General features: G+C 37.4%; 1 protein-coding gene across 3 annotated transcripts in view; it reads left to right on the top strand.

Moving 5' to 3' along the window:
- The window catches only part of FCHO2 (FCH and mu domain containing endocytic adaptor 2), a 79,845-nt gene extending 56,397 nt beyond the window's left edge, over nucleotides 1–23,448 (top strand). For all 3 annotated transcript variants that reach the window (XM_063422004.1, XM_063422003.1, XM_063422002.1), the window contains 9 exons: nucleotides 2,975–3,078; nucleotides 5,910–6,039; nucleotides 11,330–11,441; nucleotides 12,026–12,181; nucleotides 13,073–13,205; nucleotides 15,989–16,188; nucleotides 18,298–18,362; nucleotides 20,781–20,945; nucleotides 21,172–23,448. In XM_063422004.1, coding sequence (XP_063278074.1) covers nucleotides 2,975–3,078; nucleotides 5,910–6,039; nucleotides 11,330–11,441; nucleotides 12,026–12,181; nucleotides 13,073–13,205; nucleotides 15,989–16,188; nucleotides 18,298–18,362; nucleotides 20,781–20,945; nucleotides 21,172–21,194 — 1,088 coding nt within the window. In that variant the 3' untranslated portion in view covers nucleotides 21,195–23,448. The remainder of the gene's footprint in view (nucleotides 1–2,974; nucleotides 3,079–5,909; nucleotides 6,040–11,329; nucleotides 11,442–12,025; nucleotides 12,182–13,072; nucleotides 13,206–15,988; nucleotides 16,189–18,297; nucleotides 18,363–20,780; nucleotides 20,946–21,171) is intronic.
- Nucleotides 23,449–23,976: the final 528 nt, after the last annotated feature.

The raw sequence follows: 23,976 nt of genomic DNA, 5'->3' as shown, positions 1-23,976 counted from the left end.
CTCCTGGCAGCAGAGCTGTGGAGAGAGTAGTTTCTGGCTGATGAGTAATGACAGACATCCATAACATCCTCTGTAGCTGTCTCTGGCAAGGAGTTATCCACCTCAGTCCTCATACCCTTGAGGATTATACAGAGTCCTGCAGTTCATTGAAATGGGTGCAATAGAGGGTCTTGTGGGCATAAAGCAAGTTTAGATACATCTGTGTTTTGATACATCTGCAAACTTTATCTGATAAATAATTATTTCCAGGATTGTTCTAGGAGTTAACTAAGATATTTACATTTGTGAAATAATCTGTAGAATTAAGTTGAAAGTAAGTGTTCCAAAGTATAGCAGATTTCTAATACATTTGGGGCAAAAAAAATTGGATTAATATAAGTCATGTTGTTTAAATTGAGTTCTAATGCTTGCTAACTTGCAAGTTAGTTCTAAGAGTTTCTTTTAAAAATACTTATCTGATTGTATTTTCCTTTAAATCAATGTTTTATATTCAGCTTAAAGGTCAGTAGTAAGGTGGTGCTTAAAGTTTTTGAAAATCTCAATCCAAAATTTAAATTACATACATTAGTTATGTAAAATACAGTATGTGTCCCTTATGGTTTAAACATTTGTTTAACTATTGTTTTATAACTGTGTTAATCATTGAACACTTAAACTACCTTGGTAGTTGAGCAGACAGTGGTTTATGCAGCACAGAAGTAATTTTTGGTCATCCATGAATAATCCCACTTTATTAGAAGCTTAAGATAACTTTGTTATCTTGAACAAACACAACAGACATTTTTCAACTAACTCTTGATATTTTAAAAATATTTCTATTAGTTTCTTCCTTATTTTCATCCATATGTATTTTTAAAATAGTTCTTAATATCTCCACATTGTTTTTAAATGGATTTATAGTAGTATTTTAAAGCCTTTGAATGATAGTTAAAATATCTGCTAGAAAGGGAGAGCTGTGGTAAAATTTTTAATGTTTAGGTGGACTTAGAGAATGTATTTGTTTATGGCAAAAGGACCACTATAGAGAGGACAACTGTACTTATGATCTGAACTTTTAAATGAGTTTCTCTCTTTATTTTGGTTGTCACTGCTGTTGCTTTTAGCTCTCCCAATCTGCAAGATGCTGAGAATTGACTAATCTTGCATTTTCTGCCTCTATTGTCATCTAGAGCAACAGGCAACAGCCAACAGCAAGTGCAGGGAACACTTGTGGAAAACTCATTTTTTCAGCAGTCAGAAGACTTTAGGATGAGAGAGGGACAAAAAAAAACCTGAGGTGGATGATGGCCCATGCATACTGTTATTCACTAGACATAAATTGATACAGAGAGAATAACTAACAGACCAAATCTTGTGACTCCATTGTCTTCATTCATTCACCTGAAAGCCAAATCTGTTGGACCTTCCTATTACAAATATTAGGACTGAGGATCAGAGTCTTTGGAAGGAACAGGATAGGTTTCATTAAATAACTTTGAAGGAATTTAAAAGCAGAATGCTGTGGAGAGGAACCAAAAGTAGAGTAGGATGCAAGAAAGAGAAAGATGAGAAAAAATTAAATCACAACAGGTAGAAAGTCAGAGGAATAAGGAAAGTTGTGGGAAATAGAGCCTTAAGTGGAGAGATGCACATTATTTTTTTTAGGTACTAAAAAATGGAAAGTGATATGGTTGGCAGTATGAATGAAGTACATATAGTATGTGACTGTCTTTCTTTTTTCTTCTATTTGTGAGTTGTGGGGGGTTATCCTAGTAGAGCAGTTATTTTTCATGCTGGTTAGTAATCCTTGTTGAGTGGATATTGAATACTTTTTTGAATATTGCAATTTTTATCTTTTCATTGTCGGTCCTAGTTTCAATTCTTCCCTTTTCCTTCAGCTACCCTAACAGAGCACAATAGGAGCTCCTCCTCATCTACCACTGATTTGCCTGGGTGTAGAATATCTCAGTCTTTGCTTGGACACCAGACTGATTCTGGGTCTACAAGCCCATCCTCACCAGGCTTTACCATTAGCACTTTGTGCAAAGCTGGTGTTACAGCAGCGCCATCAGGGAGTACCAGTACTTTATCCTGTTTTTCATGGTCTCAAAGTCAGTGGATTTCCTTTGCTGATGAACTTCTTACAATTAGACACACAAGCACAGACAAGAAGGAGCCCCAAAGATTGCATTTTAAAACTGAAAATGCCTGCCTTGCCTCTTCTGCTTTGCTTGGGAATTCCTCCAACAGCTGTGCTTCTGAGGATCAAAGTGACCTTTTCAATAACTCTATATGCCATGAACAATTATTCATTGAAGAAACTGGCTCTGCTGCTGAAATATCTTCTGCATCATCTTCAGCACTACTGGACTATAGTTTAGTGTCTTCTTGTGCTCATACAAATAAGGGTATGCCAAGCATGCATTCTGTACTGCTCTTCTGCTAATAACTGACTCCAAAAAGCAAGCTTTGGATTCATTTTTCTTTTTGTTATTATTGCTCAGCTGATGTTAAAATTAACTCATCTTTTTACTTTGAATGTACTAAACTGCTTGTTAATACCAGTTGGGACAATGAAGTAAATATTCAGCTTGAAATAAGAAAATTCAAACTATTCCTTTAAAGGCATTGCTTTCTCTTAACTGTGCAGTGTTGCTGTTCTAGAAATGGGAATGTATTTTTGTGGGATGTCAGACAGCAATGAGATCTCAAAGACTGAGTAATTGCATTTGCAAAACCAATTCTTTTTACATACAAATTTCCAAGAGTGGTTGGTATAAAATCACTTGACAGCAATGAGAAAGCCCATGGTGCTGTTTTTAGATGCACTTTTCAGGGTATCACATAAAGCACTCAGGATTTGTGGGAACTCTTAATGGCACTTGTACAATAGGAACCTATAGTAGAAACATCACTTCCAGATATTATACTCAAGTAAATAGCTTAGTGCTCAGTGTGATCTTTCTAATATTTTCTTAACTTTGCTTTCTTTCAGCAAGGCCCACCACTCCTCTTTCTGTGGGCACCATTGTACCCCCTCCAAGGCCTGCTTCAAGACCAAAGCTGCCTACCGGGAAACTTAGTGGGATTAATGAAATAGTACGTATTGATTATTACTTTTTTTATTACTTTTTTTTATTTGACTTGATTTCAGGTACACCGTTAATTTACACTGTTACAGTGGAGTTACTTTGTAGCCAATGTTCAAGGAATCATAGAAGCAGATTTTCAACATTTCATGTAGGCATAATAGTTTATGATAACTATCTTATTACAACAAATAATTATTAACACAAGTTCAAAGGTCCAAACCATAATTTTTGCATCAGCTGAGTGTTTTTAATTAAGCAAATGAGTAATTTGATAATGAAAGATGGTGCATGCATGATTGAAGTTTTCAAAATGCAAAATACTAGTGAAGTTATTAACAAACCTCCCTTGATTTAGGGATATCACCAAAGTTTTGGAATTAAGTGAGTTTTTTTCAGTTGTATGATGACAGAAGTAGCCCTGTTGTGACCTCTCCTTGAGTTGGTGCTGGTTTGTGGAGAAGGGAGGTGGTAGATCACAGCAGTTGCCTGTGAGGATAGTGAGAGGCTGTGCACTGTCTGCATATGCCTGCAATGTGGGTTCACCTGCCGATAAGGAATGTGGTAAAGAGTGCAAATAACCAAGCAGCCTATCAGACAAGGCCATGCCTAATTTCCTCTGTAAATATTAGTATTCTGCAAGTTTCACTTGACTTCCTGACTTAGAAAAATGTTCCTGGGGTAAAATCCTCTTATTGTCTTTTAAAGTAGCAAGATATTTTCACCGTATTCTTGGTACAAAAAAAAATCTCATCTTATGCTTTGGCAAAACTGACAAAATATTTTCAAACTGTTTTGCTTTTCTGTAGGATTAGAACAGAGTTCATTTTGAAATTATTTTCTCTTTCCAATGCAGAATTGTAATAATTGCTCTTAGCCCAGGGAATCTGTTCTTCCTGTCATAATTAAACAGAAGATTTATCTGGTACTGTTCTGCTACAAAATATGATCCTGAGCAAAGCTACATTCATTTTATACTATTGCTTTTAAAATTTACTATTATCTGGATACAAGGAGAAGGTTGTCAGTTGTCTTCATTACATGTTAACTCCTTTTACAATTCTCATCGTCTCTGTCAAAGTCAACAAGTGCAATAGAATGGGGAAAAAAACATTACTCTGACATCCCAGCCTAAGGGGGAAGGAAACACCCAAGATTCACAAATACTAGTGGTTGAAATGAATGACTAAAGTCAGAGGGTCCACAAAACCCACAAAGCTTTATTATTAAATTATGCTGTTGGCATGGAAAGTGGTATGTTAGTCCCTGACCTGCTATATATGCACATGACAGTGGGTTCTGCATAAAGAGGTAGAATAAAAAAGGAAGAGACAAAGGAACATATGAAATAAACAGGAAGAGAGAGAGAGAAAGGGAGAAAAAGAGATCACCAATCCCAGTGTCAGTTTAGCTGATGCAGTGTCCTGGAGGTATTACCTGGGCCTATTTGGGAGTACCTTTTTATAGACAGGTTTTCCCCATCCTGGAGCTAAGTTTCTTGTTTTCTATGCAAATTAGTTGTCATGCACAGGTCATTCCTTCAGACCTTTCTGGAATTCAGTCAGAGGGCTTTGGAGGTCCTGGGTGGTCTTGATCCTCCCCCTACAGTCCATGCCCACTTCTCTGCCTCATTCCTGTACTTGAGCTTATCTGCAGCAGCCAGAACAGGATGTTTGTCATGGAAAAGTGCTGCCTACCACTGCATAGCCCCTTCTCCTGACACATCTTGTTCTTTTTCAGTTTGTTATTATCAACAAACCTTGGTTATTATCACAGACCACAGCTGTTGGTACCAACAGTCCTTGTTTATTAACAGCAGTCTGTGGTCATTACCAGCAGGCCTTGTCTGTTAGTACCAACAATCCTTGGTTTGTCCCACAGCTGTGCAGCTATCAATGTTTCAGACATACACATTAGCCCCTTATCTTCTGGGATTCTACAGTTATCCTGACAAAATGATGCTTCGAGGGTTTCGGGACCTTTCAGATAAGTTAATCCCAGCATGAGCATTAGTTAAATACCTTAACAGTTAACTGTATCCTAAAACCATCCAGAGATTTAGAGTGGAAGTCACTTTTACGTTTCTCTACGCCAACCTACATGAAAAGGGCTGACTTTAAAGTTGTATCAGGTTGCTCAGGCACATGCTGAGTTTTGAAAATCTCCAGAGTGGGAGGTTTTACAATCTGCCAATCTGGCAGCCTGTCTCAGGATTTTAAGACAAGGCTGCAAAAAGGACTTTTTCCTGAAGTCCAACTGGCATTTCTTCGCGGTAGCTCTTGCATCTCTTAGAAGAGCCTGACTCTGACTTCTTTGCCTGCCCTTTTTTACCTAGTAGGAGACTACGAATAATTCCCTTCTTAGGCTTCTGTTCTCTGGGCTGAAAAAATGCTGGTCCTACAGGCTGTTCCTCTTTTGCTTCTGTACTCCAGTCACAACTATTTTAGTTGTCCTCTGCTGCTTTCACTTCCAATTCATCAGTAGCTCTGCTTTAACTCTCTAAAGCTATACTTGCCACACCTATCCAGGGCTGTAGTCTTAGTTCTGATACTGTGTTCTGTTATTATTATTGAAAGGCTGTTGCATAGTCAAATATATTAAACTTCACTACTGTGTCAAAAAAACTATAATCTATGAAATAATGGAATTTACTCTGATGGAAAATGCAGGTGTTCTCTGTTTTACACTAAAAACTAGGGTAGATAAAACATTAAAGAAACTATGTTGAGAAACATTATGAAATTGATTGAGGCATGAAATAAGAATTTTTCTATTTACAATATTCTTTTCCATCTCTTTAAAACCACTTTGTGTTATAATCTTGTGATCTCTTTTGTTCAGCCTAGGCCATTCAGCCCTCCGTTGACCTCTAACTCAAGTCCACCTCCAGCAGCTCCTTTGGCACGTGCAGAGAGCATTTCTTCCATATCCTCTTCTGCTTCCCTCAGTGCAGCAAACACACCTACAGTTGGTAAGTTTAATTAACCATTTTTCTCTTACTTGAGAAATAGGACAGCTCAGCCACTAGGCTGCACCTGGTCACAAGAACCACTTGTTGGAGTTAGTTATTTCATATATGAGGTACTTCAAGCATCCTTTGCAATGTCTGCTTCTAAATGACAGTGAGACACAGGAAAGTGGAATAAATTGGATTAGACCACAGATCCAGTTATGGCATGTTCTCTAGGGAAATACTATTCACAATTAACATTCCATGAATTCTTATTTGGTATGCTTGTATGTCCATCAAGTACAATATGTTATCATATATTTGTTCAGAAGGTGTTATTGTATAGGTGCAGAAATACTTAGAAATACTGAAAAATTTGAATGTGTACAAATGTTCACAAAATCGAGTTCTTTTATGTTGTTTTAATTTTGCTTGTTGTTCCATAATTGCAGTTTCCAAAAAATAAGTCTAATGCATCTTTTTCTTCAAGTTATTTAAGAATATAAGCTAAGCAGTAAAAGCAAAACAAACAATTAAACAAGAAAAATTAAGCTGAAAAGGAAATTAATCTTTACGTGTTGCCACTGATTTCAGAAAGTTGTCTTTTGTTTTTAAAGGAAGACCCTTCAGTTTTGATATTTGATTATCATAAATCAAAAGGAGACATTTGGGGTTCTTCAGTTAGTTGTGGTTTTTTGTTAGTTTGGGGAGGGCAGTGCTTAAGACATTTTTAACTTGTTTATTTAGTGGTATTGAACTGTTTAGTTCCTGAACACTGTTACACCTTTAGTCACAAGTTAAATCAAACTGTCGAGTTATCATTACATTATCTGTAAATGGTTTTGAGGCCAAGGATTCCTCAGTCAGGCTCAGCAGCTCGGAAGAGCATCTGTGCAGCACCTAGTTCTGCATTGGAGTTGTTTCCAGCCTGTGCAGAAGCAAAGCTGCCAAGTTCTGCCCAACCTTAGCTCTCACAGTTCAGTGTCCACCAGTTCCACAAATGCTGAGAAGCATCACAGAAACACAATTGGAATTTTGGTGGCCAGACTCTATCCAGGCTCACATCCTCAGGTCTCAGCTCTGGTGTCAAGGAACCAAACATTGGTGGCAAAAGCATCAAAATCTCCAGCTCTGGGGAGACACCTGTGTGTGTTGTTGGAAAAAGTGGCAGAGTGAAATCATGAGGTGCAGCAGGAGGTAACGAGGTGTGTGCTGACACTGAGGTTTGATGTGGTTATTATTCTGGCCTAGGAAAAATAAATAAGGCCAGTTCCATCTGCACTGTATGAATTAAATAGTCCTGGGAAAATGGGAAGGGCACTGCAAAAAGCTGAAATACTTTGGGGCATGAGGATATAGTTTGCAATGCATTCTGTATTCTTTTGACTTTTGCACAATCCACTGTTCCCCTTGCCCCCACATTTGTTCTGAATAATGGAGAATTGACTCTGATTATTTTTTCCAAGTGAACTTTGAGGCATGCAATATTGAGTGCTTCTTTTATGCTTTAGTCTTAATTTAATTTGCAAAACATTTTTGAATATTAATTTTTAACATCTATTTTTGCTTGAAATATTTTGTTTTCTTGCAATGTTTTGTTTCATTTAAATGTAATAGATGATGATCTTTTGATTCGAAATCTTCCTACAATTGAAAAGCTTTGTGAGACACCACCAGGTATTGTACTCAAAGCACATTTATGTCTTAACTAATCATCCTAATACACTACATCTAATAAAATTATATTTCTTTTGAAACAAGTTTCTCCAGATATTTCTGGTATCTGGCACGTACAAGTTGCTCGACATCTCAACTACATAACAAGTTGTATGTTGCTGAAATCACCAAAACTTGATGTAACTACTTTTATATAATGTTATCTTCTGTCTATCCACTTCCCTGCTTCATAAACAAGCTGAAACTTGGTCTTCCCTCTTCAGTTTGTCATTACTACTTCCTTTCATGTAAAGGGAATGTATTTTTACTTTGACAATCCTTATTTTCCTAAAACAAGTAGGTAATAATGTTTCTATATTCACATATAATACAAATCTCAGAAGACAGACATAGTAAAGATAGTACTTTCTTTAATAAATTTTATTTTCATTACAGCTATTTAGCCAGTATTAAAACTCTCTGGATCTTTGTTCCTAAACTGAACTAAAACCATCTGATCAGCTTTATTCTGCCCTTTTTATGACCAGTGATGCAGTCTTTGGTTCTGCAGTTTTGGTCTGCACCTTGAAGGTGTCAGTGCAACCATTCCCATGGTTATGTCACTGGCTCTTGTGTCAGCACAGCTCAGGGACTGGTAGCAGTGATCAGGCTGAGGCTGGTGCCAGGGCATTTAAGCCAGGCTTGCCATCACTGCCCTAGGTGATAGAACTGGAGCCTTGATCTGGGCTGCAGCCTGAGATGAAGTGAGGATACCTTCATGCAGCTGTTACTTCCCTTCCATCTGAGACCTCACTGCAGATATGGAAAACCCTGAAGCTGAATGTTCCTGCATTGAATTGTACTCTAAGCAGCAAGACAACAGAACTATGACTAAAAACAGGGTCAGAACAAGCAGTTATGTTTGTTTCATATGATAAAATGACAGAATCGTGAAGGTTGGGAAAAGACTGCCAAGATCAAGTTCAGCCATTGAACAATCCCCACCTTGTCAACTAAACCACAGCACTAAGCATTCTAGTCATTTCTTGAACACCTCCAGGGATGCTGACTTGCCCACCTCTGTGGGCAGCCCATTCTCAGTGAAGAAATTCTTGGTGTTGTCCAGTTTGGATCATCCCTAGCACAGCTTGAGGCTATTTCTTCTTTTCCTGTTGCTGATTGCCTGGAAGAAGAGACTGTCTCCTACCTTGCTACACCCTCCTTTCAGGCAGTTGTAGAGTATTAAGGCCCTCCTTATCACACCTTTTCTCCAAGCAAAATGTCCTGAGCTCCTTCAGCTGTTTCTCATATGACTTAATCTCCAGACCCCTCCTGTGCCTCCATTGCCCTTCTCTGGATGTGCTCCAGCACCAAAATGTCTTCCTTGAATTGAGGGATCCAAAATTGGACACAGGATTTGAGATGTGTCCTCACCAGTGCTGAGCACAGGGGGACAATCCCTGTGTCCTGCTGGCCACACCATTGCTGGCACAGGCCAGGGTGCCCTTGGCCTTCTTGGCCACCTGGGCACTGCTGGCTCCTGTTCAGTCACTGTCACAGCCCCCAGGGCCTTTTCCTGTGGCAGCTTTGCAGCCCCTCTGCCCCAGCCTGTGGAGCTGCCTGGGGCTGTTGTGAGCCAAGGGCAGGAGCCAGCCCTGGGCCTTGTTGAATCTATAGTAATTTATTTATTTTTCACTTTATTTATTTTCTAGGAGAATGCATAGATTTTTGAGTCAAAGAATGATGAACAGTAGGAGCAGAGCAAAGAAGAGAGAAGTGATCTCATTTGTAGTTCTCCACATAGGTCTCAGAGAAATATATATACATATATATATTTGCTTTGGTGTTCCCTAAAAGGAAGTAAAAAGAATGTTATTATTTCTAAAAAATTTCACTTTTCAGTCAAGCAAAGAGTATTTGTCTTTTAGCAATAGGAATATAATGAATATCTTTGCATTACTCTGCAAAATTTTTGAAATATTGCTATAAAATGTACATAAGTAAAAGATTTTCAAATAATTGATACACCTGTATACAAGGTAATCCTGTCTGCTCTACAGTTGTTTGTTGTTCCTTAGTAAATTGTCAGAAAAAGACATTAAAACAACTCAGCAACTGTAGTGCCACATTCACCAAGTCACACTTCGGGTTTAGTGAAGAATATTTCTGGAGTTCAGTATTTCACCAAACAGAATTTCTAGAGATGATAACGCATTATTTTGTTGCACATTTGCCCCTTGAAATAATGACTTCTGGATTCCTGAGACTGTTGAGAATCACAGCTTTTGTTGGTAGTTCTCAGGGAGAAAAAAACTTTGGAATCATGTTCCATGTGTTATCTGAAAGAATAAAGAAAAACAACCTACTGTTCATACTGAAAAAAATGAATAAATCAGCCATTTTTATCCATAATCGTAATAATTAGTTAATTTAAGAATTTTTGGTTTTCAACACATTTGACTAGATCTCTTGGATCTGAGGACATCTAAGTATTGCGCAAATATTTTCATGGAACTGAGATGCATTCTGAACATTTTTCTACCTTATGTGAGAAATTGTAATGGAAAGAGAGGTACAAGGTAGCAGAATTAGACCAGCTCCTGCCTTTCTGTCACTACCTCATTCAGTTACCTCTTAATTTAAGGTCTAATATGTGATATTATGTGCTCTGTGAAGAGCAAGGCCTCAACTTCCTTTTTACTTGTGAAAGAGCTCAGAAAGGACAGCTTAGAGTAAATAGGTTTAATTTCCCATGGGCAATATTATACAGAAGCATTTCATCCCTGCTTTATGGTATGAAAGAGAAATTTTTCAATTTGCTTATGAAAAGATAAAAACTGCACCTCCTTTGTGATAGGTAATACTATGTGATACAGACCATTTCTTCATGGTACAAAAAAGCATAATAGGATGCCATCTACTACACTGCTGCACTAAGAAAAGAAGAAGAAACTTCCAGTATTGTCTTTTGTATTCCATACACATGTAGAAAATTTGTGAAAAATGAAATCTCATGACAATCTGTTTCATCAACTGTATATGAGCATTTCAAAAAGCCTTAGCTTGAGGTCTTGGTTGATTTTTATAGCTCTGCATTGGAATTGTTTTGTGTTGGTACAAGAAACAAGTGAAGACTTCTGCAACAATTTCTGCTTGGAATTGAAATGTTTGTTGGCTGAAAAAGTTAAAAGAATGTTTAACAGTTCACTTCTATGGAATAATATTGATGAATTTGCGTTTAAGTTCATTTTTACTGTAAGTGAATTCTTTGTATTTCTGTGACCATTTTATCATGCATTTTTCCATACAATAAGCATACAGTAGGGATTTTTTTTAAGCATTCTAGTCAGTTTGGGCCAGCTGACTTCACCCCACCAGGAGCCATTTTAATGCAGTGTTCCTCTGTCTCATGTATTTCCTTGTGCCTTTACATAATGTCATGCCAATAAGCCATACCTGCATTCTTAGGCTGCTGAGCAGCATTTTGGTGGTATGATTGTACTATGTTTATGTATTTCTACACACTTTGCACGTAACACCTCAGATGATACTGTGACGTTGGTGTAAACTCTTGTGAAATTACAGATTGTAGTCAACCATTCTGAAATCTGCTAAACTCTCTGAAAATTAAACCTGTACACTGTATGTATTCTAGGTGTTTCACGTGGTCCCAGCCCCGTCAGCCTTGGAAACCAGGACACCTTGCCTGTTGCAGTAGCTCTCACTGAATCTGTTAACGCCTACTTTAAAGGAGCAGATCCCACAAAGTTAGTTAAACAGTGAATTGTGTTGAATGTATTGAGTTACAATAAGAAAAGACACTGGGTCTACTTTTCATACTGGGGGAGGGGAATGCATTGGAAGGGGAATTCAAAGGGGTTTTTTCCCCGGTATAAATGACAACAGTGGCTTATTGTTCTGTAATGCCAGGAGTTCACATATACCTGCTTTACAAAAATGTGTTCAGTGAGAGCACTGAGAATGACAAGGATTTTTATCATTGTCAGGTAGGTATTACATGTAATTTTGTGCAGCTGAAAGCACCTCATTCCCTGTCACATCCATGGCTATGATACTTAGGCCTTGCCTAGGCAGAGCAGTGCCATATTTTCAAAGCTTGAAAAATATCCAAGACTACTGTATGCTTAAGCAGTTTAAGTTTTTTCTTTATTTCAACTTTCTTCCAAGCTGAAAGTGACAGTAGATAGTCACTTTACCTTCATTTGGGATTGATTTTCCATTTTTAATTCCATTCATAAGATTGTGAAATTTGAGTGGTTGCTTTAAAATTAATATTAGAACTAGGCAGCTAATGAGTTACAATGAAGCTGATTATTTTATTCTCTTCTAGATGCATTGTGAAGATCACTGGTGATATGACAATATCATTCCCAAGTGGGATTATTAAAGTCTTCACCAGCAACCCATCTCCTGCTGTGCTCTGCTTCAGGGTGAAAAACACAAGCAAGCTAGAGCAGATTCTTCCAAATGCACAACTTGTATACAGGTTTTGTATTTTTTTTAACATAATTGAAAGCTACATAATTTGTAAACTATGAGCTGTTTATGTAAATCAGAATTCTTTGCAGTCTGGTTGATTTAATTTTCTGAATTAATCTTGTTCAGCCTAATTCTCTCCACTGCTACTGTTAACAATCTTGATTACTGGACTTAAAACTTGTGCTGAGTATAACAGGAGCCATAAAAAATAATTTGTAAATGTTTCTGTGTCTTCATATGCATTTTATAGATAATTTCTTTACACAGTAGTAATAATGATAAAACTAAATGATGAAACAGTATGCTTAATTGGAAAAAAAGTAGTGGGAGATTCATGTACTCTCCTTTGCCATCTACTAGTGTATTTTAAAGCTGAATCATTACAGCAATCAGATTCTTTACATAAGGGCCTCTCAGTTGTGTAGCAGCATGCTTGGAAGAATTTGTAGGGAAAAAAGGTTGCTGATTGAGGAGGTTAATTGTTGAAATTGCACTTGGAAATACTGGTTTTTAAAAAATAGAAAAGCTGGAATTTTTCAGAATTCCATTTCAGCTGAGCAGTTTCTGTTTCATTTGTTGAAGAAATCATATGAACACTAAGCTAAATGTTTTTAAATGGTGTATTTTTTAAATTATTGAAATAATAAATCAAACCATATGCAGGTATTCTTTTGTATTTAATTTCATTTCTTAGTTCATACTTAATGTAATGAATGATTCATACAAAATTAAGTGTAATCACTGTTTGATGTGACAGTTTATAGCTGAAATATTAGCAGAGCTGTACCTGACAAAGTGAATTATACTGAAAAAGCGTATTTTGTAAAAAAAGGTTAAAATGTCTAGTATTCTTGAATGAGTGCTAATTTCACTCCTAATTAATGATCTTTCTTTGTAGTGATCAGTCACAAAGTGACTCCAGTACTAAGGACTTTTGGATGAACATGCAAGCTATAACTGTCTACCTCAAGAAATTATCAGAGCAGAATCCATCTGCATCCTATTACAATGTGGATGTTTTAAAGTATCAGGTAAACTCTTTTATCCTTCCTAGTTTTTAAGGAATTCCAGCAGATATGACATATACCCAGAAATTAAAAGAATTATGCTTTGTCTGCCAGCAAGGAGGTGAACATCCCTCATCCCTCATCCAGACCAGTTCTGGGTATGTCTCTACTTACAATGCGTAGCCTCTGCCCAGGCTTAGCACATTCCTGCTGTGCTTCATGTCATTCCCAGAGATACTGGGCTTGTTTCAGCTTGCTAATGCTTCAGCCCAATCCTGCAAGCAAGCTTCAAACACTGGGGTTTTATTATATTTGTCAGCAAAGTCAAATTCTCCTTTAAGAGATTTGGTGGGGACTTCTTGTAGTTTGTACTCGTGCTGTCATTGATCTTGCAATTGCCTAAGTGTTGGATGATGTCACTGATGAATTTTAATGCATGGTTCTGGCTTTCAGTTGAAAGAGAGTAGGTTTAGATCAGACACTAAGAAAAAATTCTTTATTCAGAGGGTGGTGAGTCGCTGGCACAAGTTGCCCAGAGGAGTTGTGTATGCCCCATCTATCCCTGGCAGTGTTCAAGGCCAGACTGGGTAGGGCTGTGAGCAACCACAGTGAAAGTGGTCTGTGCCCATGACGAGGGAGGGTTGGAACTGTGTGATCTTTAAGGTCCCTCCCAACCCAAACTATTGTGTGATTCTATCTGAGCATGTATGACATTCCAATTTCTCATAATGTAGTAGAGCAGGAGTAGTCAGAATGCAATTACTGAGCATAAGTGATGCTTGACCAAGCTGACAAACTTCTGTGGTGAGATGAGTGCCCCGTGGGTGGGGGCAGAGCAGTAGATATAGTCTGCTCAGACTTCACGATGACTTTCAGCACCATCCACCACAGAATCCACGTAGAGAAGCTGGTGAAGAGCAGGCCAGATGAGCAGACAGAGGTGAACTGACCCCCAGGGGACATTGATTTTCAGTTTAATAGCTTCATTAATGATCTGAAGGATGGGACAGAGTGTATCCTTGGCAAGTTTGCTGATGACACCAAACAGGGGTGGCCCTCTGGATAAACCAGAGGGTCATTTTGCCCTCCTAAGGGGACTCAACGGGCACCAAAAATGGGCTGAAAGGAACTGAATGGTCATGAAGTTCAACAAGAAGCACATTTGAGGAGTCACCAGCTGGAATTATCTTGGCAGGAAAGGACCTGAGGGTCCTGTGGGTTACCATATTGAACATAACATGTTTCAAACAACTCACTGCTCATGCTGCAGAGGCAGCAGATGCTCTCCTAGATGGTCTCCTGAGCTTCATTAGGCAGAGTATTGCTAGTAAGTGAAGGGAGGGGACCTTCCCCTCAGTACTGGTGACACCACACCTGGGGTGCCATGTTCAGTTCTGTGTTCATTGCAAGTGAGACTGGATAGAGTCCAGCAAAGGGCCATGAAGATGATGGTGGGACTGGAGTGTCTGTCCCATGCAGAAAGCCTGAGAGAGTTTGGACTCATAAGCCTGGAAAAGGGTAAGCTCAGGAAAACCTCATCAATATCTATAAATACCTGAGAGAAGGCAGAGGACAGAGCCAAGCTGCATTCACTGGTGCCCAGTGAAAGAATCAGGCAATGTACACATGCTGAATCACAGGAGATTCCCTCTGAACAGGCAGAACCACTTTTTTTTTCCTGTGACAGTGGCTGAACACTGCACAGAGGTTGCCTACAGGGATAGTGGAGTCTCCATTCTTGGAAATGTTCAAAATGTCTGGAGCTTAGCCATCCTGCAAAAGGTGGCCCTTTGGGAGCTGGAGGGTTGGACCAGAGAGCCTCCAGGAGGTCTCTGTCAGCTTCAGCCATTCTGTGCATCAGTGAGATGATGTTCTGGTTGTTAATAAAAAGTCTTCATGAATATTCAAGACATACTCACCTCAAAGGGAGAATAGGGATTTTCTAGGCCTGCCTAGAAATGTCAGCATCTGAGACAACTGTATGCACAACAAAAAAACCCCTGAAAATTACCTGTCAGCCAGCTGTTCATACCTGTAGTTACCACATCTGCCTAGTAAGGTTTAAAATCCTGGCACACTGAACCTGCAAAAAGCACGTTAGGTACAGAGATTTCTTCAGAAGGATGGAAGGAAAAAACAATTTGGTTTGCTGAAATGAGTACTGTGTATTCTTCTTGTAAAAACGAGGCATTGGCACATGGAAGCCCAGGCAGATAAAAAAAGTTTTGGGCTGACAAAAAAAAGCCAGAGTGTGCACCAGGACACAGGAGGTTCATCAAGTCAGTTGAGAAGGTGGTTGAGATGCATCAGCACTGTAGAATAAGCTCAGCTACGGAAGCAACATTCAACCTGCCTTCAGCAGGAAAATAATGCTTTGAAGAGGTGAGAACTGTTCTGCTGGCTGCCTGTCCCATGACAGATGTTGTTCTGTGGTGCTGAATTGGACAGCTGAATTGGCACAGCACACAACTGCTAAGGATGAAGCCATTTTGCTGCAAGCGTGCCTCTTGCATAAGGTAGAACAAAACAAAAACAAAGCTTACAAAAAGTTATAGAAAAGCAGGAGAGAGCCTCATAGGCCAGAGTGAGTTTAAACCTTTTCTTTTAGTATTTTCATTTAAAATTAAAATAGCAGGAATTCCTTTAGGCAGCAGTCTTCAAAATTCTGTGGTTGAGGACTCAGGGGTCAATTGCTCACTTGATGTTTTGTCAGCACTGAGACTTATGTTAATTACTATCATCCCCTAATTCTGCCCAAAAGGTAGATATTTCAATTAAGTTGTTTTCAATAGTTTATTCTTTTACAGGTATCTTCAAATGGCATACAGTCCACTCCCTTGAATCTTGCAACTTACTGGAAATGTGATGCTAGCACTACTGATGTGAGAGTGGATTATAAATACAACCCAGAGTCTATGAATGTGCCTAGTATGCTGTCTAATGTCCAGGTTGTGGTACCAGTAGATGGAGGAGTAATAAATATGCAGTCGCTTCCACCTGCAAAATGGTAATATTAATTCTTTTCAGTATTTTTTCAAATTAATTTCAGTGTATTCTTTAATGTCATAGCCTGAAACATTTGACAGGAAGAAATAGCAAAATGTGTGGTATCAGATGTCTACATATTTTGTGGTTTAAAACAGATCATATGCAAACAATTCACATAAACTGAAACAGTCAGTGAGTACACTTCCCAAATGTGTAATAATACAAGCCTTTATGGATTTTCCAATGTTTCCTTTCTTTTGTCCAATAGAATAGACAATTTGAATATAGTAATTTGAAATGGCTAAAAAACATTTTCTCTGTGTAACAATATATTCTTATAAGGAGATTATACAGAAAAAAGTAGCAGAAATGCAGTTTTAAAAACATTTCCTGATTATTCTAACTTGAAAACCAGTTTCTATTGGAAATAGTTTAAAAGCAAACTCTGCAACTGAGTAACTGAGGAGCTCTCCATGAGCCAGGTAACACTGTCTCTCCATTTAAGTGTCATGCAGATTATATTAGAGTAGCAGCTACCTGCCACCACCTTCTGAGCCTGCATTTACAGTGGCACTTCCAAGTGTGACATAGACAGCAGGAAATTATGTTACAAGTTTGTGGAAACAAGCAGAGGACTAGACAGTAGGACTAGACAGAGTAGTACAGCCCTGGAGCAAAAGGTGAGCAGGATTCAATCACTCTGCCTGTGCAGCATGTACATTCTTGCCCAGCAGTAACATAAATCCTGGACTGTTTATTCCCAAAATGGTCTTTTTTAACGTGAAGAGGGCAAAGAACACCAAGTTGAAGGAAGTTAGGCTTTGTTAACCCTGTTTCTTATAGATCAGCTTACCTTACAAAGCAAGGTTTAAAAGAAAAATAAACATTATGCATTTATTGGGTAAATTCTGTTGTTTGTGGAGGCAGTACAGTTAGAAGTGTTTATTGGACAATGTAGTAATGGAGTATAATTTTAAGTGGGAAAAAAATCCTTACAGGACTGAATCGTTCTTGACTTGGTATTTCAAGGAAAAAGTACTTTTAAACAAATCTTAAGCTTATTCTGAACAAGAACATGTTCTGAACATATTCTATCTGAACAACACAACTACTCTGTGGTGAGGCCAGTCTCCCTGCCCAGGACTCTTCCACAAACCCTCTGTAATGAAACTGGAGTGAAAGCAGGAACACCTGCTCAAAACACTCTGTGTCAGCTGGGAAGGCTTAGGGAGAGTTGTATTAGTGAATTCACCTAGACAGCTTCCAGACCCAGAATTTTGAGCCTGGCAAGCTGACCAGAAAAAAAAATTGTTATGTCCCAGGCAAGTATAGAATTCATGATGTACTACCTGTCCCATCTAGTGAATTGGATGGTGGGGTTTTGGTCTTTTTTTAGGGGAAAAAAAGTGCTTTATAGTGTGACATCCTGTGAATAAATGCTACCATGTGTGCTACTTATGTGAGCATTTCAGTCCTGCTACATCAATGCCAAGAGCAATTTCAAATCTATCAGCACTTCATGCTGCTCACAGCTTTAAGTGGTTGGCTTTCCTTTGATACAACTGCTACAAAGTCCTCCAGGAGCTAAAATGCCCTGTCAGCTTAGACACTCTTGGTACCCTTTTCTACCCCTTTATAGTGTCGAAAGTTAGCTTGAACAGAATGTCACTGATGCCAATTAATTTTACTAGAATGGAAATGGAATAAAATTCATGCTCTCAGGACTCACTTAGGGGAAAACAATCAACATTGCTCTTCATTCCACCATCATCATGAAGCATCAAGGCAGAGCTTCCAGACTGCTTCCAGACTAACTTACCCTTTAAGACTGTAGAGGGGTTTGAATTTTGGAGCCATAGGTGGGGACACAGGACAACGTTAAATGTGTAAAAACTTATTGTATAAAATGGGTAAGGGAGTGTGTTCTTCTGAGCTCACTGCTCTGGAGTGATGCAGACACACCCTTCTCTTTTCCTCTTTTCCTCCTGTAGTTTTCCACAGACTTACTTTAAAATATGCAAATATTTTTATAGACTTCCATTAGAGATGTCTGTAATATACCAGTGTAAATCAAGGGAAATAAAGTTCTAAAACCAGTGCTTATAACTAACCTACCATTCTCTTACAGGAATGCAGACCAGATGAAAGCATGTTGGAAAATATCTAGCATTTCAGAGAAGTCTGAGAATGGAGGCAAGTTGAACTCTTTTGTTTTGCTTTCTTGTACAGAAATTTTTAACAGTAAACAGATGATCATTTTAGCCTCTATGCCCTCTAATTCCTTTTTGCATAATTTCTCATGCTATATCCTGTTTACTAGTTCAAGTTCTTTTCAATCAATTGCCTTCGGAGAGATTCCATTATGAGATGTCAAAATAAAAATTTAATTATTAGCTATATGAGGTAAAATAATTAAGTACCCCAAAACCAGTTAGTAGTTGTAAAATGCAGTATAGATAGGATAAGAAACTATTGCATTCATGCTATTTGGAAGTGAGCAATTACTCAGATGAAAATAGGTTTAATATCTGTGTCTTTCAACACATAGGTAATTTAAATATATTAGAAGGAGGCAAGTGGAAGAATGAGGGGTAAAAAAAAATAATCCAGAAGTCCTGAGCTATAGATGTATTATGCTTGACCAACATTTTGAGTCTTGGTTTTGACCATGACTCCAGGAAAAAACTTAATCTATGCACATCTGCTCAGTAGTCATTTATACAATATTGCATAAAGTACCAGTGGATGTCCTCTGCCCAGTGCCTTTCTCTGAGCTGTAGTTGATGTCACAACACCTGCAGCCTCTGCAGATGCAATGTTTTTCTGAAGTAGTACAGCAGCCAAAGTATCTCATCCTCAAAGCCTCTGTGGAGAAATAAACTGCTAATGTAAAGGCAAGGCCTTTGGTTCCATTGAGAATTTAGTGAAGGGAATTGTGAAATAGGACTGGTTTCATATAGAAACCACAGGCATGAAAAGAGAAGACATCTATTCCTGCAAAGGCTGCAATGTTGGGATTATCATTCAAACAAAATCAGAGACAATTTTATTGAACACAGGTGATTAGTCTAGTCTGGTGTACTTTGTCCTTCATTAACCTCACAGGTCTTTGCTATTTGTCTTCTCCTACATTGGATTAGACCTCTTTTTTCCCCTTTTCCAAACTCTATGGCTTCTTTCAAAAGGAAAAGTCATACTGAAACACAAATACAGCCAGATGAAGAGGAACTGTACACCTGCAGACCAGCACAGGATTGGCTGCTAGTGATCCAGTTTGCATCTTGTGTGTTAACAGCAGACTTGCACGTATCCCACTGCTTCTGCTGTATTCCTTCTCTTCCCACCATTTTTTCCTTCCCTTTTCTTTGTGTATAAACACACACAGTACTCTCAGCTCAGGAGGAAGTAATACTGTGCTGATCTTGCACTTAGAGAAGCCAAGGGAGAAGTAGCACAAACACTGTCAAGGTCAGGACAAGTGTCTTCAAGTCTTTTTTCCTGGTGGACAGCATGATAAAATTTGGGGGGCATTTTATGGTCCAACACATTATGTGATCTGTCAGTTGGAGAGAGATAAAACACAGAACAAACTTTCAAAGCTCTTGAATATACGAATTTCCATACTTAGAATAGAAAGCATTTCCAGTTTACAGAAAAAAGGCAGACCTACTGGAGAAATTAAATTGATCTTAAGCTAAGTTTATCAAGAACAAGCCACTGTGTGAAACAATTTCTTTTAGTTCCTGCTTTTACCTCAGTAGTATTTAAGTTACTAACTTTACTTGTCATTTAGCAGTTCTTATTGATAGGAATAGCAAGTTGTTTTAAAGTAAAATTATTCCATTAATTTTAATTTAAATCTTATTTTCCCAGCACACTTCACAAGAACAAGAAAAGACCTGTTTTAAAACTAGAAATTAGTAGCAATGAGGGGATTTTGAAAATGCATTTCATTGCCTACAGAAATGTACTTACAGTAACTTTGAACTATTATTGCTTTATAATAGTATCAAAGTGATGCCACTTCACTGCTGTCTCTGAAAAAATCAACTGAAATTTGACAGAAGTATTTAATCAGACCTTGTCTTTAATGGAAACATAATAATTTCTTTCCTCTGGGTACCTTTCTGTAGAACTTCATTTCTTCCAATGTTTTTGCTCACATACTTTCATCCAGACAGATCGTGACAACTCTTAAATGTTTTGATGTTATTTCAAATCTGCTAGTGAAAAGCAGGTATTCTCTTCTATCAATTAGGTACCATCTACCACAGGACAGGTTGTAGTAAGTACCTGGAGACCAGCAAGCATTCATGATTAAAGGGACCAGTCAGATAAGTAGTAAGTGATTACCAGGCTGATACCCACATTTTGGATAATCTTGCAGAAATTTATATTGTTTCTCTTTAAATCATTCACTAGTCATTGTCTTAAACAGACTATTGGAAAAAAGAGTCTTGTACTCTTATCTCTTTTGAGAGTGTGTGTAGGACTGCCACTGGGAATAGATGTCAAAGGTCACCATATTAGTTTCACTTCTTACTACTAAAAATTTGGAGATCATTTTGTTCTTGCAAAACAACCAGCTTCTCAGTTTTGTTGTTTTTATAGGTTCTGGATCCCTCAGGGCAAAATTTGAGCTTTCAGGAGGACCCAGTAAACCAGCAACCCTTGCAGTGCAATTCATCAGTGAAGGAAGCACCCTTTCAGGAGCAGACGTGGAACTCGTAGGCACTGGCTATCGGCTCTCCCTTCTCAAGAAGAGATTTGCCACTGGTAAGACACTGACATGCTTATATATTCAAATTAATGTTATATATTCCCTAGTATTACATTCTAAAATATGAAACTGTTAAATGAGTGATGTATAAGTAGTTACTCTTTATTGAAACCTTTCTGATAAGTCAGTTTGGTTTTCCATAGTTATTCAGACTGCTCCAAGAAAAATATTGATGAAATCTGATATATCTACTGATGCAAAAAACTTACTTTTGTTTTTCAGGACGGTATATGGCAGACTGTTGATGGACCTGTGAGAGTCATCGGATCAGGAGTGCAAGAAACACACTCTGCCCTCTCTACTTTTCAAACACTATTGTAACATGCAATAATTTCTCCAAAATATTGACCTACTTTGAGGCTAAACTACAGAAAGTAAATGCACTTTTAAGAGTCATTTTGAAAACTTTTTATTACTTTACAATAGCACTGAAGTTAACTTCAACACTGTCTGTAAATGATCAACTACCATGCTTGGGAAAATTTGTTGAAAAATTAGTAACTTTATATAGACAACTTCAGAATAGGAATCCACAGTCGTAATGGAAGTATAAAATTTTATGTTGTACTGTAAACATTAAACCTAAAACGTAGGAGAGCTAGTAAGAAATATTTGAGTTTTTCATAAGTAATACTCATTTTTCAGATTCTTTAATTGCCAGCTTTTAATTGACAGTTTATAAAGATAGCAGAGGCTAAGTCTTGTGTAGTTTTTCTTTCCATTCGTATCACAAGACCAGCTGAGTTAGAGATGTATAAAAATAACTTGATGCCCATGGATATTAAAATGTAAGTTGTTTTATATCAAGGTTTTTTCTTTAAGTGCAATGTCTTACAAATTGCAAAACATAGCAGACATTTACTTCTGCAGTTAGTAAATTTTTTTGGGCCTTGTGATTGTTTTAATTAATGCAGTAGATTTAATTTATTTTTATATTAATTGGATAACATTTGTGCCTTTCAAAAAAGCCTGTGCCTATCCAATTTGATACTCACGTGCCTCACTTCCTTTTTCAAAGTTTGGCTCCTCATCAAGAAAGCATGGTCTTTCTATTATATATACAACTTTATAAAAATTCTTTACACTGCAATTCATTTAGAAGGCAGGTTTGCAAAAACTGTAGTTTGTTTCAAAAAAAGATTTAAAACACCGAATTACTTTCCTCAAGGAATAATTGCAATTAAATGTGGCTTTAATAAAGGGAGCTGCATCATGCAGGACTTGGTAACTTTTTCATCAAGTAATTTTAATGTCACCAAAGAGGAGAATCTGAAAAATCAGTGAAGATAAGAAAAACAAACTTCTAAGAGCAAACAGCATTACTCTTTGCTTTGACTATAAGTCTTCAGACTTTGAGTGCTTTTGGGGATGTATGATGTGAATGTACACATAGTACTTCAGGATATTTTATGGCTGCAGGATGACAAATCCTGTAATGTGTTCATTTTTTTTATAACTACCAATTTTAATATTTTTATTGTAATCTAATCTGCTTGCTACAGCCTAAGCATGGGGATGTGACACATCAGTAACAATTTTTTAAAGCTAGTCACTAATTTAGAAAATTTTCTATGTATTTGTATTACCGAGTTGGTTTTTTGTAATGTTGAAATCATAAGCATCGGGGCAAAATAATTCAATAACCTGCATGTGGCAATTTCAAATGACCATTTAGCATACCAGCATCTACTTCAAATTCTCTTTTAAAACAGTAAAACATGCTTCAGTTAATTCATGCAAAGCCAGTAATGAATTGGACTGATGGAGCTTTAGAAAAAATTATGCCTTTGTAGAAGCTGCATAAATTGTCGTGTACACTAGACACTTTTGCCAGTGAGAGTTTCATTGTTAGTACTAAGAACATAGTGTACCGTAGATGTGATTGGAAGAGTATATTTGGCCCCCATATTTTGCTAATCTTATTCGTGATAAATTTACTACTCATAAAATAGTAGTCTTTTTCTTGGAATTTTAATTGTAACCTGCTTTACAATCAAACTGATTGACACAACAGAATTTTATTAATGAAAACCCAAACCTATTATTGCTATTTTTGATCAACTATTACATTAATTTCTAAGTTAAATGAAGTAGTTAATGTTTCAGCACTTTTAAACTAGCCTTCATTCAGATGTTTTTCATAAGTTTGCATTGGGTGCAGGTTACAATTTTGAAGCCATACAAATTTATATAGACATTTTGTAAAGAAACTCAAAAACGATGTAGAAAGTATGTGTAGCTATCTGATTTTAAATAAAAAATATGTAGCAAGCTGGTTCTTGCTTGTGTAACAGCAATATCCCTTGTAGCTGCCTCCTAAGAAAATTAATTTGTAAACACAACTCTAAAGGATCTGAATGTTTATGAATTGTTACTATGTTAGACTGTAAATTAGAGCATACAACTTTATCTTTCAAAAATTGTAAATACTCTGAATTTTCATAAAATGTAAATTTTAAAAATTTGCACCCATAATAAACATGTAATATATAATTTAAACACTGGTTTATATTGCCTGTACTTTTGCAGTTAAGTTCCACAGATCTTCTAAGCAATAAGATAATAGAGCAAAACCATGCCTGTATTGAATATTGAAAAAGATTCATTTTCAAATGATAAAGGGTAGAGATCATTATGAACACTTTTGTGTATTTAAAATCATCACAGAGAAGGTGGATGGGAAGATGACTTCTCTAAAACATTTCATCTTTACTAAACTGGAACGTCTGGGATGTCTGTAGTGCCCTGTGCCTTTACTAATTGATTTGCTTCTCTAATAGATTAGATTAGGCAAAATGTGAACATGTTTATGAGAGAAATCTTGACTTGTGGACATGAGCTGCTGTCTGTAAACAGTGCTATCAAATGCTGTACATTATGTCTTTATTAATAAGCCTGTATCTTGTTGTGTATGCAGAAGAATTAGTGACAACATTTAAGTAATTCTTTCTGATTTCTAATGTTCCACCAGTCAAAAAGAGTAGACAATTTAGTACTTCTTCAGCAGTCTGTGTGGTTTAGTCCTTC

This window comes from Prinia subflava, chromosome Z (assembly GCF_021018805.1).
Source record: "Prinia subflava isolate CZ2003 ecotype Zambia chromosome Z, Cam_Psub_1.2, whole genome shotgun sequence".
NCBI lineage: Eukaryota > Metazoa > Chordata > Aves > Passeriformes > Cisticolidae > Prinia > Prinia subflava.
This window is presented reverse-complemented; position numbering and strand designations above follow the sequence as displayed.